Source organism: Zophobas morio, unplaced genomic scaffold, assembly GCF_036711695.1.
Source record: "Zophobas morio isolate AGI-343-1 ecotype UQ-CSIRO unplaced genomic scaffold, CSIRO_AGI_Zmor_V1 ptg000004l, whole genome shotgun sequence".
Taxonomy (NCBI): Eukaryota; Metazoa; Arthropoda; class Insecta; order Coleoptera; family Tenebrionidae; genus Zophobas; species Zophobas morio.
This window is the reverse complement of record NW_026972109.1, coordinates 10,547,921-10,566,753: the sequence shown is the minus strand read 5'-3', so window position 1 is coordinate 10,566,753 and position 18,833 is coordinate 10,547,921. Positions and strand designations below refer to the sequence as shown.

The 18,833-nt window shown below is 32.3% G+C and overlaps 1 protein-coding gene across 4 annotated transcripts in view; it reads left to right on the top strand.

Annotated features, from left to right (window-relative positions):
• LOC135141240 (MAP kinase-interacting serine/threonine-protein kinase 1-like) overlaps positions 1–18,833 on the top strand; it is a 79,568-nt gene that overhangs the window by 45,161 nt on the left and 15,574 nt on the right. The window contains exon 1 of one of the 4 annotated variants that reach the window (XM_064072176.1): positions 9,345–9,617. The exons of 2 other annotated variants lie outside the window; for them this stretch is intronic. In XM_064072176.1, coding sequence (XP_063928246.1) covers positions 9,575–9,617 — 43 coding nt within the window. In that variant the 5' untranslated portion in view covers positions 9,345–9,574. Of the gene's footprint in view, positions 1–9,344; positions 9,618–13,662; positions 13,789–18,833 lie in introns of those variants that run through there. One more of the 4 variants, XM_064072184.1, reaches the window with a different exon arrangement.

The window sequence follows — 18,833 nt, the reverse complement described above, 5'->3', positions numbered from 1 at the left end:
CAAACAAAAATTCTTCATTTAGGTTGGTTTTGGATGATGAAACAATAGTTTTTTTTGCCGGAGTAGGCTCGTTCATTTTTTGTAAAGAGCAACTAGGTAAAATATGATATTTTTCACTTTGATTCTACGAGATGGTATTACTAGTAGATTTCTGTCTATAGACTTCACTGTTAGCAAATATTTTTGCAAACGTTAATTGAACAGCATTCCCTACAGCATCTTAGATGTGCCAATCACAGCCTTAATTTTGAGGGATTAGTTTTTCTATTCTTTCCTCATTTGTCTTTGTTGCAGTTTCTTGGTGTTCATTATCCTGATGTTTATTATGTACCACTGCATTTTTCATATTGGTTTCGAGTATTTTCTATTAGTTTTTTGTTGTTATTGTTTATTTCTTCCAATGAATTACTTTGATTCAAGTCTTCAACGTAAATAATCTATTCTTCCACATTTTTTCACAGTGTGATTAAACATTTTCCTCTGTGAAATTCATTTCAATTTCTTCAATACCTGTATCAAGCACTTCGTTTTGTTAGTGACTGCATTTTTAGACGAACTTGCCAGTTCACATATAAGTACCTCTATATTCATTTCGTAATAATTGAGAAGCAATTTGGCGTCTTGCATTTTTTGCTTATATTTTTCAGTCCCAAACTCGGATATAACAACAGCAAATCTGGAACATAATTTTGCTGCTTATTCATATTTTTTGTTAGCTCTAACAGCTGTAGGTGTTGGAGATGCGAAATCCAATATTGTTACTTGTTGGCATGCATCATTTGCATACAGATTTTCCATATTGCTTGACGCTCTGTGATAACTTAAATAAAAATTCTTCTTCCAACGATTAAGCATCAACTTTTCGTCAGACGGATTCAAACCCATTTTTTCTCTTAAAGCCAAAATGTGGCAACATAGCAATAGCATTTGGTTAGAAAGCTGCAGTCACATTTGTCATTTTTCGTTTAGTTCTAGGTTTTCCTTAATTTTGTATCTTACCATAAAAGAAAATTGCTGCAGTAAAGATTTCCAAGCAAAAGGAGTAATTAAGTTGTGATATTTCCATTGATAAGTATCCCGTTTAAATTTAATTATTTCCTACTTAAGGAGTAAATCGTGAACTTCTTTCTCTTTCAATTGGTAATGAAGAAAACACCTTCTTGAAGTCAGTGAAAAACTGGTCCAAAGAAGACAGTTTTTCAATACCTGCTTTCAGCATTTGATTAATATTTTCTAATCTACTGGTTGTATTGTTTCCAAATGTTAGGCAGTGATGACGATATGCACAGACCCACTGCTCCTTTATGTCGTGCCAATTTTTCTTATAATATGCCGTAACTTTGGGAAAATTGAAACTTATTCAATTCTAGTTCTATATACTCTCCGTCACTATGGCTGTATGTTATCCTCTGTATCAAATTCAGGCACTGTTCTTTGTGGGCAGACGAAATCTTCATTTTATCCACAGTAATTTTCCTGCGAAACGTCTTTAGAGTGTAGTATAAGCATAATAACAGCCTAGCATCTGGAAATTCCTGATTGAAAATGTGAAGGTCCTTCATATCCTTATCAGTGAAAGTAGTTTTTGTTGCCTCCCAGTTAGCATTTTCTTTTTTGAATAACTGAGTCACTTCGCCTAAAGTAATTTCGTCCTCATCAATCAACAAAAAAGAACATATAATTTCACTATGTCCATTTTCATCAACAGTGAGTACAACGACATTCTCAGGTTATTGAGTTTGTAGGTGCCATCGCATATTAATATTTCCGGAAAGTACTTGAACATTTGTTTCATTGTCTTACTTTGGTAGTAAATTGCTCTTAGATTTTTGTCGCCATTTCGGAAAATTTTTACTGAGTCTCCTTCTTGAATAAGTTTCGGGATAATCTCTTCGAGTTTGTGTTTAATAGTGCTTTAGCAATTGACTTTATATTTCTTTCAGGGTTACGATTTTGTTTGTTTTTGACATAATATAGTTTTGTGCGTCTTTCGAATTGGCTTTCATTTGCATAAGATGCACCATTTCTTCTTTGTCGCTTGGATCCAGTTTGCAATTTCTAGCCATAAATTTGTAAGAGGATTCTTCAAGTCTGTGATTATGCATTTCTGTAATGCATAACTGATGATTATCGTTAATACTTATTTTTATACTAGCTGGACAATTATCTTGCATCGTTTTGTGTCTTCTTTAATTTACTCTTAAAATGTTTACCTCTTTTGGCACATGCATAATCAATTTTATAATATTGCACGTCATCACTACAGTTAGCGGCCTGTTTCTTCTTTCCTTCGGAAATTGTTACACTAATTCTTTTGTAAAAATATATATAATTCATGTCTTCGTAATTTTTTAAAGTTAGCGCCACTCTTCGTAAGTTTCGAAAGTTTTTCCGACTGTTAACATATTGTAACTTTATTATCTTGTTATAGAAAAGATGTGCAGTACTTGTAAAAATTATTAAACTCGATCTGGAATGTCTGGAGTTTGAAGGTACGTTGGGAACATTTGTGGCGGCTAAAGTTTGAAGTTATGCTTATATCTGCAAAGCTATGATTGGACTTATGTTAGTACACGTAATTACTGAATGATACTGATATACATACACGTACCTTTTATCTATTTGATGATGGTCACTAAATATTTAACGAAATCAAACTGAAAAATAGGCACAGTCAGAATCATTCGTGTGTGGGCGTACAATTGTGTGTACGAATAGCGCTGTAGTTATTCGTACACACTGGATGTATGAATAGCTCTTGTACTATTCGTACATACTGTGTGTACGAATAGTCACTCCGTTTTATTTAACACCGCCCGTTACAACACGTAGCGCTATTGCATCATCCCAAAGCACAATTTCAAACCCATCCGCAGCCAACAAGGGTGATGCAAGCCCTCGGCCACGATCGAAATATTGAACGAATGAATCAACCACCAGCGTTGCACGCTTTGTTGTAATCGATGAATAAATGATAAACTTTCCGTCTAAAAAAAGCAACGCCACGTGGTTTTAATGAAAAATTCCCGTTTATCACTGCATAACGTAAACACACAGCTTCGATAGAGTTGAAAAAATTATCAAGAAGCAATTTCGACATAGACTGTTTGGGACGCACTCTAACCTGTCTGCGGCGTAATTTATGGTCTATCATTCCAGCATACTCCCATGTGGTATGGTGGTCTACTTCTTGCATGGGCGCGACAAAAATTCGAGCTTACGTCGAACAGCCAGACCCTACCAAATGAGGAAAATCATTAGCATATTAAACAAGTCCGTAGGGACTCGCACCTGCAGAAAGAACAGTTGCTCAAATGGGAATTGTGAAGATTAGAAGTGTAATTATTGAGATAAAGGTATGCCGGAGTGAGCAGAAGTTTACTGTTGGAAGTTAGGGCGGTGGTTGTATAAATAAATAATGATTGTAATCTAGGAGAGTGAAAATTAGACGTAAATTTGCAACGCCCCAAATTCCGAATAATTTATTTCGACCAAATCGGTAACAAGATTCGGTTTGTTTTGGATTTTAATTATGTTAATTTTTATTTCCTGAGCGTAAACTATAAGGAAGACAATGATCGAATCAATTGACGACTTGCCACTTTTCATGTTTTTTCGACGTTTCATGACCTCTAGAGTACGAAAAAAGTGGTCTCCCGTCTCCGTCTGTCTGTCTATACGTACATATATTAGTAATATCATGTAGAGATAAAACGCTAACCAAATTTTGGCTAATCACCACCACCACCAATGGAATGACGTCATCTCTAAAATTTACAGTAATGTATTTTGTTGTAATTCTATAAAATAAGATGCTCCTGAACTTGTGAATTACTTATACAGGGTTACTGAAAAAAAATTATGAATGAGACAGTTTATTTTATTCATTAAATCAAGAATAACTACACACCTCTATTTATTTTAACCTACAACGGTTATCATACAAAAATAAAATTCGCAAAATCAAATCTTATAATTTTTCGAAAAATCTTAATTTATTTATCTTCAACCAATTTTTGATATTTCAATTTTTCGTGTTTCCTTTTTCTTTGATTTTATCAATTATATGAAAAAAATGGATTTTACAATTTTTCGTTTATTCATTTTCTTTAATGATACATACAATTTATCCATTTTTTGATGTTTCGGTTTCATAATTTTTCGTTTTTTCGACTTTAATTTGTTCACTTTTTCAATTTATCAACTTCAAAATGTTTCAATTTTTCGATTTTTCAGTTTCTCAATTTTTGATTTTTCAATTTTTTAGTTTTTCCTGATTCTTATTTTTCATTTTCCCGTTTTGTTTATTTTCATTTTCTCGAGTTCATACACAATTTTTCTGTTTCTCATTGCCTTTATTTTTTCAATGTTTCCTTCGATTTTATCATTTCCCATTTAAAAATTTTTCAATTTCGCAATTTTTTTGATTTTCAGTTATCCGATTTTCCGATTTCTTTAATTTCCAATATTTCGGTTTTACAATACATTTCGTTTTTTCGGTTTTGCACTTTTTCGATTTTTAAGTTTCTCAATTTTTAATCTTTCGATTTTTGAATTTTTCGGTATTCCAAGTTCTTGATTTCCTGTTTGTAGATTTTTCAATTTTACAATTTTGTAATTTTTCCATTTGTTGATTCAAAAAATTGAAAAATCGAAAAATTGAAAATCAAAGAACTCTCTTGAGTTGAAGGAATTGAAACATTGAAAACTAACAATCCAAAAAAATTAATGAATCAAAAAATTCGAAAATCGAAAAATTATACAACCGTCAAAATTGTAAAGTCGAAAAATTGGAAAACCCAAAAATTATAAAATCTAAAAATTACAGAATCGTTAAAATTGTAAAGTCGAAAAGTTGTAACACTGAAAGATCGAACAATTGAAGAATTAAGTACCCAAAAAGTTAAAAACTAAAAATCGAATAAATGAAAAAGTTTTCAAAGCCAATAATTGAAAAATGGGAAAATTCTAAAATGGTAAAATTGAAAAAGTTAAAATAATTTAAAATTGTAATTATTATTTGATATTTAAAATGAAAACTAGTAAAATTGCAAATCAAAATGTGAAGAAAGCAAAATTGAAAAATTGGGGAAACTGAAAAATGTAAATTTCAAAAAACAAAAAATTAAAGAAACCAAAACTGAAAAATCCAAAAATTGAAAATTTTCACATTGAAAAAAGAAAAATTATAAAATCAGTTGACTGAAAAACTGAAAAGTTGGAAAAATAAAGAAACTGTAAACGAAACCAAATTTGAAAAATTGAAAAAATGAAAAAGGAAATCATCCAAAAATTAAAAATCGAGAAACTAAAATATTTAAAAATGAAAAATTTAAGAAACATAAAAAAATGAAAATGTGAAGAAACGAAAAATTTAAATTGAATAAATAAAAGATTATAAAATCGGAACATTAAAAAATAGAAAAATTGTAAAAATAAGAAAATAAACTGAATAAAAAAAAATAAAAACTGAAAACTCCAGAAATTTTAAATCGAAAAAGTACAGAATCTAAAAATTGAGGAAACCAAAAAATGAAAAATTGAAAAATCTAAAATTAAAAAATTGAAGAAACGAAAATTGAAAAAATTAACATTGAAAAAAACAAAAAACCACACTGAAAAATCAAATAATTGAAAAAGTAAAAAAAAATAAACCAAAACGGAAAATTGAAAAATTAAAAATCGAAGAACTGAAGAAACTAAAAATTGAAACTTGAAAACTAAAAATCGAAAAAATTAATGAATCGAAAAATTGGAAAACCCAAAATTGTAAAATCTAAAAATGATAGACTCTTCAAAATTGCAAAATCGTAAAATTGTAACAGTGAAAGATCGAACAATTGAAACACAAAGTACCCAAAAACTAAAAAATTAAAATCCAAATAAATGAAAAAGTTAATTTAAAATTATAATTATTATTAGAAATTTAAAATGAAAATTAGTAAAATGGCATATCAAAATTTGAAGAAACGAAAAATGGAAAAATCGAGAAACTGAAAAATGTAATTTTGAAAAAACGAGAAATTAAAGAACCTAGAACTGTAAAATCGAAAAATTGAAAATCGTAAAATTGAAAAATCTAAAAATTGAAAAATAAAGAAAATGTAAAACCGAAACGAAAAATTATAATCTAAAAACTTGAATAAATGAAAAATGAAATCATACAAAAATTGAAAAATCGAGAAACTGAAAATTTTAAAAGTGAAAACTGGAAGAGTTGCTAAATCGTAAAATTTAGGAAACGAAAAAAATGAAAAAGTGAAGAAACGAAAAATTGAAATTGAATAAACAAAAGATTATAAATCGGAAAATTGAAAAATCGAAAAATTGTAAAAATAAGAAAATTAAAAACTGAAAACTCGAGAAATTTTAAATCGAAAAAGTACAGAATCTAAAAATTGAGTAAACAAAAAAATGAAAAAATTAACATTGAAAAAAACAAAAAACGACACTGAAAAATCCAATAATTGAAAAAATAAAGAAAATAAAAAACCATAACGGAAAACTAAAAAATTAATGAATCGAAAAATTGGAAAACCCAAAAATTGGAAAAATTGAAAATCGAAGAACTGAAGAAACAAAAACTTGAAACATTGAAAACTAAAAAATTAATGAGTCGAAAAATTGGAAAACCCGAAAATTGTAAAATTTAAAAATTATAGAATCTTCAAAATTGTAAAATCGAAAAAATTAATGAATCGAAAAATTGAAAAACCAAAAAATTGTAAAATTTAAAAATTATAGAATCTTCAAAATTGTAAAATCGAAAAATTGTAACACTGAAAGATCGAACAGTTGAAACATGAAGTACCCAAAAAGTGAAAAATTTATTGAATAAATGTAAAAGTTTTCAAATCCAATGGAAAAGTTCTAAAATGGTAAAATTGAAAAAGTTAAAATAATTTAAAATTGTAATTATTATTAGATATTTAACATTAAAGCTAGTAAAATGCAAACCAAAATTTGAAGAAACGAAAAATTTAAAAATCGAGAAACTGAAAAATTTGAAAAAACGAAAAATTAAAGAAACTAAAATTGAAAAATTGAAAATCGTAAAATTGAAAAATCAAAAAATTAAAAAAATAAAAAAATGTAAAACCGAAACTAAAAATTACAAATCGAACATTTGAAGAAATGAAAAATGAAATCATCTAATATTTGGAACATCGAGAAAATGGAAAATTTAAAAATGAAATCTGGAAGAGTTGCAAATCGTAAATTCGAAGAAACAAAAAAAAAGAAAAATTAAAGAAACGAAAAATTGAAATTGAATAAAGAAAATAAATACCGAATTGAAAAATTAAAAATTGAAAACTCTGGAAATTTTAAATCGAAAAATTGGAGGATCTAAAAATTGAGGAAACAAAAAAATTAAAAATTGAAAAATCTCAAACAAAAAAAATTGAAAAAACAAGAACCAGGAAAAATTACAATCTCAAAACAAAAAATTATAAAATAGAAACATCGAAAAATTGAAAAGTTGGGAAACTGAAAAATTTAGACTTAAAAACTCGAATAACTGAAGAAACAAAAAAAATTGAATAATTGAAAAATTCAAGTTAAAACAATTTTTATAATTTTTCGGAAAAGCGGGATTTGTTGAGTTAATTTAGGGGCGAGGGAAATTCTGTCGAAATAACCTTGGACCAGTTTTTATTCTCACGTAGTTTATAGTACTCGCAGCCAAAACAGAGAAAGTAATTCATTTGTAAGAAAACGTTCGAAAACAGGTCCCTCCACGCACAAAATACAATAATAAAAATATAGAGAGCAAAATTCTTTATTGAAAAGCTGCTTGTCATTGTTATCTTGCTAAGACGGCTACTTTTGTTCTAGTGATTCTTTTGTGTACATCACGATCGGAAAATGTCCCCCCATTAAGGTTACTAAGATTTAAAATGAAACAATAGATTAGATTTGTAAAGTTTGAATACAATTATTTATCACTTCTTGCATCATATTAAACAAAATCTACTCTAAATTTGATTTTTTGGGTCATGATTTATTGGCATATTATAAAGATAATAAAACAGATGAACGCAACTTGTTATTTTTTCAGCATCTTGAAATATTTAAAATGAGTCAATAAGGTCAGTGAAAAAATCTGGTTTGAATTTTGTTCCTTTCTTTGATTTTTCTAATTAATGTAGGTTCATAATGAAATGCGAATGAATATCATGAATCATCGGTGCTCATTCAGAACAAGAAATCGTCTGATGGATAAAACTACTTTTTGCACTCATGACCTTTTTTGATAGCTTTCGCGCATTCACCAGAGTGCGGGACGTCGAATTTCCCGCACACGTGCATTTAACTTCCCGTTGCCATGGTAACCTTAAAATACTCGGGTAGTGTCAACATTGTGACGTGTTGACGGCGCTGTCAATGGCGTTGTTTATGAATAACTCACAGTTAATCTCTTCAGTTTAAAGGTTTATTCGTCGCAAAAAATATTGTACACAACACGTTCGTGAGCCTGCTTCCCGCATTCACGCAAATGCGGCACTCCCTTCGGTCGTGCCGCAAACAAGCGTTCATGCGGGAAGCAGGCTATCCCGAACTAGTTGTGTAAATTACTATTGTATATTTACTTGTGTGCATTCACCTTCCGGTGAGAATAGTAAAAGGCTTAAGTTCGAGCTTAGGTACTAAGTGTTTCTGTAATCCATTTACAGTTGCACCTCGTAACAAAAGGTCTTTAAATAAATCGTTTCACGGTTGGAGTTATCCGATTCGCTTTGGTCAGATCTGTGAATATTCCCAAATCTTGTCCATTTCACGAAAAATCCTGCCACAGTGAGCGGAGTAGTAATTCTAGAAACATTGCAATTCCACGTGAATTCGAAGAAACATTCTAGAATCTAGATCTCCGCAAAACGGTGAACGTTATTATGATAATTGATTGCCGCTTCGCTGGCAAAATCCAGCAGCTGCGAAGAGTGGCCCGGAGCAAGGATCATCTTCGTTCCGGGTTGAAACCTTCCGGGTGATGTAGATAACACAGGACGGAAAGTGTGACTGTGGGGATTCAAAACGTTCTAGAAACCCTGCTATTCACAGGTGAATCGAGAGAACGTTCTAGATCTTTCCAAACTTATGATAATTGATCTGCGGTTTCGGTCACAGAACGCAACCACTGTGAAACAGGGCTCACCCTCGGAATGGTCCTCGTTTAATCTAGAAAAGTTCGAAACTAAGCCCGTGGAGAATCGAATCGTTCTAGAAACCCGGAGCATCGCCGTCTCAGTGCTCCCAACACAACAAACAGAATCATACGATCCCACGTAAGCCCCACGATACGCGTGCGCACCATCGCGCCTACGTGACCGTCGACGATGCCGTGACTCGGTGAACACAAAATAAAGCAGTCGGAATTTAACATCAGTGGAGTGCGGATTGCAAGATGGGTAGATAGAGTGACAAAACCGATAAATCCTTTTCTTTGTGCCTACAAAACAAATTATCATTATCTGTGACACCGGGCCGTCGTAGCACCAGCTTCGATAAATCCACTTCCGAAAAGGAAGCGATCACATCCAGGTTTTTCTTTTTCACATTACGCAGCAACCGAAAAATGGTCGAGAGGATTTTGGAAGAAGCGGAGAACTACGATCCAGGTGTGTAGTTAAGAGAAGTTTGGGGACCGCTGGTGTGTTGTCTTTGTGCGTTCCTGCTGTGGGATGTCCAAATTGTCGATACTCTTGCGTAGGTTACGTCATTTTTCCAGAATAAATAACCATAACCGGTTTGCTCGCGCAATTTTGGCCTGCCGGATTTGTTTACGTCCGGAGCTCCGGACTACACGACGAGAAAATCGCGCTGAATCAATGTCGTAATTCGCAACACTCCTTCATTGTTGTGAAACGAATTGAAAGAGGTTGTTGGCTTTGCATTTGCTGCACGAACGTCGTGATCGACAATATCACCAGTTTCTACGATTAAAACGACAATTATACGTTTTTAAGCGCACGCACCGGTTCTAACAGGCCGTGCGGAGACGTGACCGGAGGCTCGACTCACCGGCTATAACAAGGGTAGCACCTGATGACACATAAAAAAACACTATTTATATACTTTGTTCTACTTTGTGGAATTGGGCCGGTGAGCACCTTGCTGTGGGCGCCCGAAATCCACAAACCGGGAATTTTACTAAACCACGGTTTTACGTGGCGTGGACTTATTTTAACACAAAGCAAAAAGTTTCAATACTCAGTAGATGGCTTTTTTCAATTCATAGTCCTTCATCAAAAGACCGTTTTTAGACTAGAAATAACTAAAGCTAGATTACAAAAACAGTGGTGAGGTTACACCTGCATTTTGTTTTGTTTCCGCTATTCCTTTTCCGTGAGATCCCGATGACGTCATGTGGAGCCCTTAATCAAAGACTTTGACGGCCCGATCAATACTCGCCGGAGTTTCCAGTGCATAATGAACCGATGAGGCGGTTGTGGATAAAAACATAAACAAAGATTAAATCAACGGTTTGTTTCTCTGGCTTAAGATGTACATGTTGTAACGGTTGACATACTGTGGAGCTTATCAATCGATCAACCAGAAGTCGAGGAGAGATGATATAACAGTTTGTAAGATCGATTAAAGAGTCGATTGTTTAGTTTGAATGAAGGAAATACAAGTGGCTTGAAAAAAAATTAGGGGTTAGCCGAGCCCAAGAGACTGTTGAAAATTGCGATTTGCCACATGTGCAGGAACTATCCTTGAAATTAACGACTTCCCGGCAAGGAAGTTGAAAAAGGTAGCAGGCTATTTTTAAAATTATACCTGATTGTGTTCACATGACTGGGAAGGTGATTTTCATTGTTGTTATAAATAGATTCATTTTGACAAGATCGAACACGTTTTGACTTGTTTTTGGTAATTTTTAATTTCTATAAGTCTGCACTAAATTATACCTGTCAAAACAAACGTGGTTTTGTACTTTTTGGTAATGTCAAGCTCAAATGGTAAAGGACCATTTCCATAGCGTGACTAGACCCAATGATTCGGAAATACAAATTACCAAGTTGGTACATATCCATATTTTGGAACACCTACTATTTTAAGGTAATTCGTTGAGTCATGCATTACAAATACATTAGTTTCAATAAAATTACTGTTTCACGAGGCAAATCAGTCCATAAAATCTGACATACGATAACGATAATAATTTGTAGACGCATTTAAATTTCAAATTTAATTCAAATCGGTGCATTCGTGTAGGCATTTGATAGATTAGCCAAAAAGCGATAAAAGAACCATTTAGAACCGTAAAAATGAACCGTTGAGTTTGCTTTGAAAAACTAAATAGAAGTGGCAGACGTAACATAAAAGTACATATTATCTTTTGGCAGATAATCTTTTTACCCTTCTATTTAGGTGAATCAGGTGAAGCAGCATTGAAAATAGGGCCAGAACAGGTAGATAAGAAAACAATACAAGGATTATTAACATTTTTTGATAGTAGTTCCTTCGTTGATGGTAATCCTGTGCTATCAGTGTTATGTTATAATGCTGCTAATCCTGATTTGCATTTTTGGGAAGAGTATTAAAATATGATTTTGAAGTTGGCAAGCAAGCGGCCGCATAATAGAAATATTAAAAGTGTTACAGTCTGCCACATTTTACGCAGTCGTTTAAAAAACCCGAAGAAATTCATTAAACATGGAAAAGTCGTTGAATTGAATTCTTGAGATCCCCTTTATGACGCAAGAAGACGTGCCTTGCTAATCAACGTCACGAAGTAATCATCGAATTAATGCCTAATTAAATTAATTTTAATTGGAACTCAGGCCCCCGATCTTTAAAATTCTTTCCACTAATAACCGCGGCCGGCTTTTGAGTTTGACAGTTCTCGTTTCACTCCTTTTGTAAAATGCGCGGTCTTTGTGTTGAGTGTATAAGGAAAATCTCGGCAATGTCTCCTTTATGATCAAAGAACCCTCCGATGCAAATGTAGACGATTTAGACCTTGTCGTCAGCTCCCGTTTTTGCAATTCATGGAAAACGCACATCTCCTTTGTCTGTTCTATTTTCGCAAGTTGGCAACGCCGTGGGTTCATCGTCTGATTATTGGCCGAAAATGCGCCAAAAAAGCCAACGGTCCGTTTGTTTTCGGTTGGAAATCCGCAACACGTTTCGGTTTTTTCATTAACCGCATTAGGCACTTGCATGTCTATCTTCCGTTTTCATCGGCTGTATGACCTGGAACTGATAAAACAATAAACAATGATGTGTTGTGGTCGTTTTCTCGTTTAATTGTTGTTCCGTTGGGAGGTTCGAACCGTGGCTTTTTCAACCCATTTTCCGAGCGATTGAAATGCCAGCCGTGACGCAATCGATACATATTTTATGGTTTTGAAAGAACTCACAATTAGTAGCTTGTAAACAAACATTTTCGATGCAATTAAGTTGTTTTGTACGGGTATTGGGGTGAACTAGACTGGGTTGCGTAACGAACTGTCGTGAACAAACTTGGGAAATGAAGCCGCTCCTTGTGATTAAATATTGTCAGAATGTGAAACCTTCCAGAGATGCTAGTACAAAAAGGTCGACTTGTGATAATTAAAACGGTTTTTGTGAGCCGATCAAATACAACCGGCATTTGACATACAAGGGACACGAAAATTACCATAGATTAACCTCGCGTAGATTCATATTCAAATTAGAACAACTCAATTACGAGAGTGATTAATCATATACACGAAAAAATGATTTTTGTCACGTTTTAGCTTCAGGTTTTAGGGCTATTGCCACATGAAATGTCACTTGTCGTCAGATCAAACAGTTGGCGCAATGTTTGTTGTTCTTGTCGCAATACTTGGGTTGAGGTCAAAAAGGGTCTAATTTCAGTTTATCACCGGTTTGTGTAATGTTAGAGAAAAAGCTTAAACATTGTTTTTGTTGTTGTAACAATTATGCACAAGTTTGTTTGCATACCGGCATTCAAGTTGATGTGCTACTAGTTTTTTAATTTAGTCATCATACTAACAAAATTGCTGAAACTTTGTGTCAACTAATTTTCTCGTTTCGATTTTACATATTTACAAAAATCCACACAATTCTCTAACTTGTGTCAGCCACCTGTTGATTATTTCAGCAGTTAAATTCAGATAAAGCTATTTTAAAAATGCCTCTGGTCCTTGAAGCTGTATCCAAAATTTTGTAATGAATGGAGGTCGCGACTATTATTTTTTGTGGCTAAAATTTTTTTAACCAAAAAGTTACAAAATTCTAACATTTGCGAGAACGTGCTAAGTCGTTTTTTGTAATAAATGTAATTGGTGGGTTTACATGTGCTAAATAACGTTTAGTACAGCCAACTCACGCTAAGGTTACATTCTAGAAGATCCTGGTCAGACCGTAAGAATTATGCAACGAAAACGTAATTAGATCAATGATATTTAAGCAAAATACAAAACAATTTCAAAAGCGAAGGTCAGTTTGAATGCAAAAAATTGCCAAGAGCTTTCGTGACAAGTGAAGCAAAAATATTTATTGTTATCGGGGAAAGTTGGAGTGTTTTCAATGTGAACAAAATAATAGTTCTACCAGGAGAAGCTACATGATGACTAAAAACGAAGAAGAAACAAATTATTTTTTTTTATAATTGACTTATGTTTTTTATCCATATTCTAAATTGTACATAACTCTGTTCGCATTTTAAAGGTCCACCAACACCGAAATTTACCGTGGAAACTCGGCAGAATCAAGTCATATTAAGTTTTGCTGTCACTCATCTGCCAAATTAAAGACTTGTAATGTGACCTCTCAGAAGACTCGCCCTATTTACAGGTAACCACAAATTTCATCGTTTCTTAGCACTGCTTTAATTTGATCTTGTTTTGATGCGTTTGCGTCAATTAATAACAAATGACGAACTTCTAAACAAAGGGATATCTATTGGATTAGTATGAATCAGCAAATGATAATATTGAGCGTAAATAGATCATAAAATCAGCTGTAGTGGTGTCACCTTGAAAACGACGGTCAAAAGCTCCCAAAATTGAAACGTTACGCCCGGAGAATAGCTAAATTGATTTTTGAAACTTCAAGTTATTCCCGATTAATCAAATCTCCAGATTGAAAGAGTAAAAAATCGTTAGTATTTAAAAAAATGTGTTTCAAATTAACTAACGAGCTTTCTGCGCGCTCAAATTTCCGCCCCTGGTCCGCGTCCCCATCGCAACCTTCCGGGCGCGGCATCCCCGGAATCCGTAAACAAAAACACGGAGAAAATCCATTTTCCTCCAAAATTAGAAACACGATCTGGCGTCTCGCCAATCCCGCCACGTAGAAACCAGCTTTCGTTTATCATTTCTCGTCATTTTTTAAACCTTGACTATCGAGTCAACGTGGCAGCAGGTGGAAAACAATCGAAAAGGCGGAGACCGCTTGTGGGAAGAAAGCAGGCCTTGGTGATGGCGTCGTCGCCATTGACAACGTGAGTTGGTAATCAAGTATCTTGTTTATTGAATTGATAATGGCCAAATGTGGAACGTAAGAACATAAACATAAATTAACATCAACCGCCTCCTAATGTATAGCTAATTAAGGCTGACGTCACGAACAATATTTATTTGCATATTGCAGCGGCGTAGACAATGGGAGGCGCCGGAGGCGCCGTTTAAAACTAGGCGCAACTGCAATCAATCTTTACTTGAATATCGGCTGCCAGCGGTAGCGAGTATTATCATAAATTGACTCCACTTTTGTTGTGTGATTTTTCTTTTTGAAATTGTGTGGGTTTCTCACGCTGTTCCGATCTGTCAACACAAACCAAACCAAAATATTGATTTAGAATATTCAATAGATATAAATATAAAAAAAAAAGTGGTCGTTAATCCAAGCACGTGCTGATTATTTGGCAGATTTTCAATATCGTGGTGTATTTTTATCGATTATGTAATTTCGACGGAAATCTCTTTTCCGTGGAAATTTCGTCTTTGGTCTTTCCGGGTTGTAAAATGTACATTCATCACAAAGTAATGGCCAGTGATGATTTCCGCCTCGAGCTCAAACGTGATACGCCACTGGCAGATATAAAATATGGACGGTTCTTTGACAGGTCGTGCATACATCGCCGTGGCAACTTTCTACTCCTGAGTGTGGGAGAGTCAGACACAAGCCCAAAACGCGGTTCAATTAATGTTAGATTAACCGAAAGTGGAACACCTCTCAAGGGTTCACTTCCCGATTAATATGGCTGTCGAGACGTTGCGGGTGGAGCTGGATCCACAATTTATGGCATTAATTAGTGGTTTCCCGAAATTGAATTTGCAATAATTACAGACCTTTTGTTTTTACGGCTCAATCGACTTTGCGCTGTTAATTTATCTCGGATTAGTACCGAACTTCCTGTTCTTACAAGCCGCGATAAATGCCAACTTCCTTCACATTTGTCTGATTCGGTTGACATTTCGGTGCAGGAGTAAAGCTTGTTTGTGTTAGATGGCGTCTTTGAATTAATTTGTTGCCACAACTGTTTCTGCGTCTAAAATTGCCAGCTAAAACACGTGCTTGAATTAACGATCACATTTTTTTTATTTTTATCTAGTTAGTATTCTGAATCAAGGTGAAAAAATGTCGAGTGCTGAGAGTAATTAACTGATTAGGTGGAACTAATGAGATCGTTGCAAAAAACGAGTAAATGCACAGTTTTATTATTGCACAGATAAAATTAAAAAAGAGGACTGAATATAATGTAAGGTCAGCAAGTTCGCAGTAAAATATTAACACACATGTACCCGTCGTCGGTTTGTATTTTATTATTTTGTTTTTGTTTATTTTAACTATTTAATCTTGAGGTTTTTTATACTGGCTTTAGTGCAAAAAAATATGTAAGAGAAAACAGAGTAAACGTGTTTTTAGCACAATTTGTGTGTTGCAGAGAGCTTTCTGTTTATTCAACACAATCAAAAACAGAGGAAAATAATTATAGAACAGCTAATTATGATAAAATGTTACAGTTACCAAGAAATCGGGACTCGGAATGCAAAAGTCGTGTTTTTATTGTAAACAAATCAACAGGGAAAAGTTTTGCTATTTTAGTGGCGCAAAGTTCAAAGAAGGAAAGTTAATTTTACAAAAAGTTTGTGTTATTATTATTTGTACTAAGTCAAAAAATGCGTATATGAAATACATAAAACTCTTGGACTAGAGCAGAAGTGTGTTTGTTTTTTTCCTTTTTGAATTAATTTTCACTCTCGAGTACATTAGAAATCGAAATTGTAATGCAAACGGTTATATTTATGCGTTTCCGTAATATTACACACATACAAATATGGTAAAAAATTGTGTCACAAAACATAACCTCATTTTGAAATTTAGTAAGAAAAGAAATACCCAAAGCTTGGTGCCATTTTTTCAATTTTTGGATTTAACTGTGAGATGATAATTAATTGTCCGGCCGTTTGACACTAATTTTAAAACTAAATTAATTTCTAATATGGGAAAAATGAAATCTTCGATTGCGTTTTTATCGGATTTTATGATCACTAAATTTGGCCATAAATTTAATGTCGTGTCAGCTGGGTTTTACATTAACGATGCCATGACGTCAAGGAACGATTCAATTAAAAACTAATTTCACCGATTGGGGCACCAAAAAAATTTTTATTTTTCGTTTATAACATTAGTGTTACATTTTGAGACGTGGTCGAAGAAATATTTCACTGTTAAGCCCAACAAATGCCGCTTCTTGGAAAAATTGTTTAAAAAAATGCGATTTTGGCTAATTTTTCAACTCTTCGATTTTTTGTTTCTTCAGTTTTTCGTTTCGTTTTTTTGTTTTCATTATTTTTTCAATTATTGGATTTTTCAAGGATCGGATATAATAATTTGTCCCTTTTTATTGTGAAATTTTTCAGTTTTTGGATTGTTCAATTTTTAAGTCTTCCGTTTTTCTAATTTTTAATCTTTCGTGTCTTCAGTTTTTGATTTGCTCTAGCTTTCATTTTAAATATGTAATGGTTACAATTTTAAAAATTTTTGAATTTTACAATATGAGGGTTTTTCCATTTTTTGTCATTTGTTACATACATTTTAAAACTTCCTCATTTATTTGATTTTTAATTTTCCGATATTTAATTTTTCAATCTTACAATTTTTCGACTTCACAATTTTGACGATTCTATAATTTTTCGGTTTAGTGGTTTTTGGGTTTTCCAATTTTTCGATTCGATTCGTTTTTTCGATTTTCAATTTTCCGTTTTTTCAAATTTACATTTTCAGTTTCACGATTTTCCAATTTTTTGTTTGTTCAGTTTTTCATTTGCAATTTTACCATTTTTGAATTTTTCAAAATTGGTAAAATTGATTTGAAAACTTTTTCGTTTATTCGATTTTTAATTTTTTCGCTTTTCGATTTTTAGTTTTCAATGTTTTACTTTTTGGTTTCTGGAGTTCTTCGAGTTGCAATTCTTTTTTTTTCAATTTTTTAGTTTTCGCTCTTTAATTTCTGGATATTTCAACTTTTCGAATAAAAAATGAAAAAAAAAACGAAAAATCGAAGGATTAAACACTGAGAAACTTTAAAATAAAAAAAAACAAAAGTATGCATTGTAAAATCGGATAGTTGAGAAATACAAAAATTGCAAAATTTAAAAAAATTCAAAAATTAAAAAGTTCAGATATTGAAAAGCCAGAGATTGAAAATTTGAAAATTGAAAAATAGTATAAACAAAAAATTTTGAAATCGAAAGAATCATTGAAAAAAATTAAGAAAATGAAAAATAAAAATTAATACTTTGAAAAATTGAGAAAACGAAAAATTAAAAATTGAGCAACTGCAAAATCAAATAATTTAATAATATGGAAGAATTGAAGAAACGAAAAGTTTAAAAATTTGGGAGTCGAGAAATTGAAGAAACGTAAAAATTATGAAACCGAAACATTGAAAAATTGAAAAGTTGCAAAATTGTGAAATGAAAAATCAAAAAATTGGAAATCAAGAACAAACGAAAAATCGAAAGATTAAAAACCGGGCAACTTAAACAAAAAAACAAAAAATATTGATAATTAAAATAATCGGAAAATCGGATAGTTGAGAAATCCAAAAATTGCAAAATTTAAAAAATGCAAAAATCAAAGTCGAGAGATGGAAAAGCCAAAGATTGAAATTTTGAAAAGTGGAATAAACAAAAAATTATGAAATCGAAAGAATCATTGAAAAAATAAGGGAAATGGAAACATTAATAAATCTGGAAATTGAAAGATAGGAATTAAGACTTTGAAAAAGTGAGGAAACAAATAATTAAAAAATGATCAACTGAAGAATCAAATAATTTAATTGAAGAAAGGAAAAATTTTAAAATTTGGGAGTCGAGAAATTGAAAAATTGAAAAAACCAAAAATTATAAAACCGAAACATTGAAAAATTAAAAAAATCCAAAATTGTGAAATTGAAAAATCAAAAAATTGGAAATCAAGAACAAACGAAAAATCTAAAGACTAAAAACTGAGAAACTTCAAATCAAAAAACAAAAATATGTATATATTGTAAAATTAAAATAGTGGAAATTAAAGAAATCGGAAAATCGGATATTTGAGCAATCCAAAAATTGCAAAATTTAAAAAATGTGATTTTTTTTTTGAGTCAGCTGTATAATTAATTCTAAAATCTATGACTGCATTGAGAAACCACAATTATAGAGTCATAATATTTTGCATATTTCAATAAGCTTAAAACGTTTGCAAGATTCCAGAGCATTCACTTTTACAGTTTCAAAGTTAAAAATTTGGATCTCTGGGGTTAAAAACTGGACACGAATTCATAAGCCACACGTGAAGGATTATCTTATTTTATGAAATTGAAATAATATTTACTAATTTAAATGTTG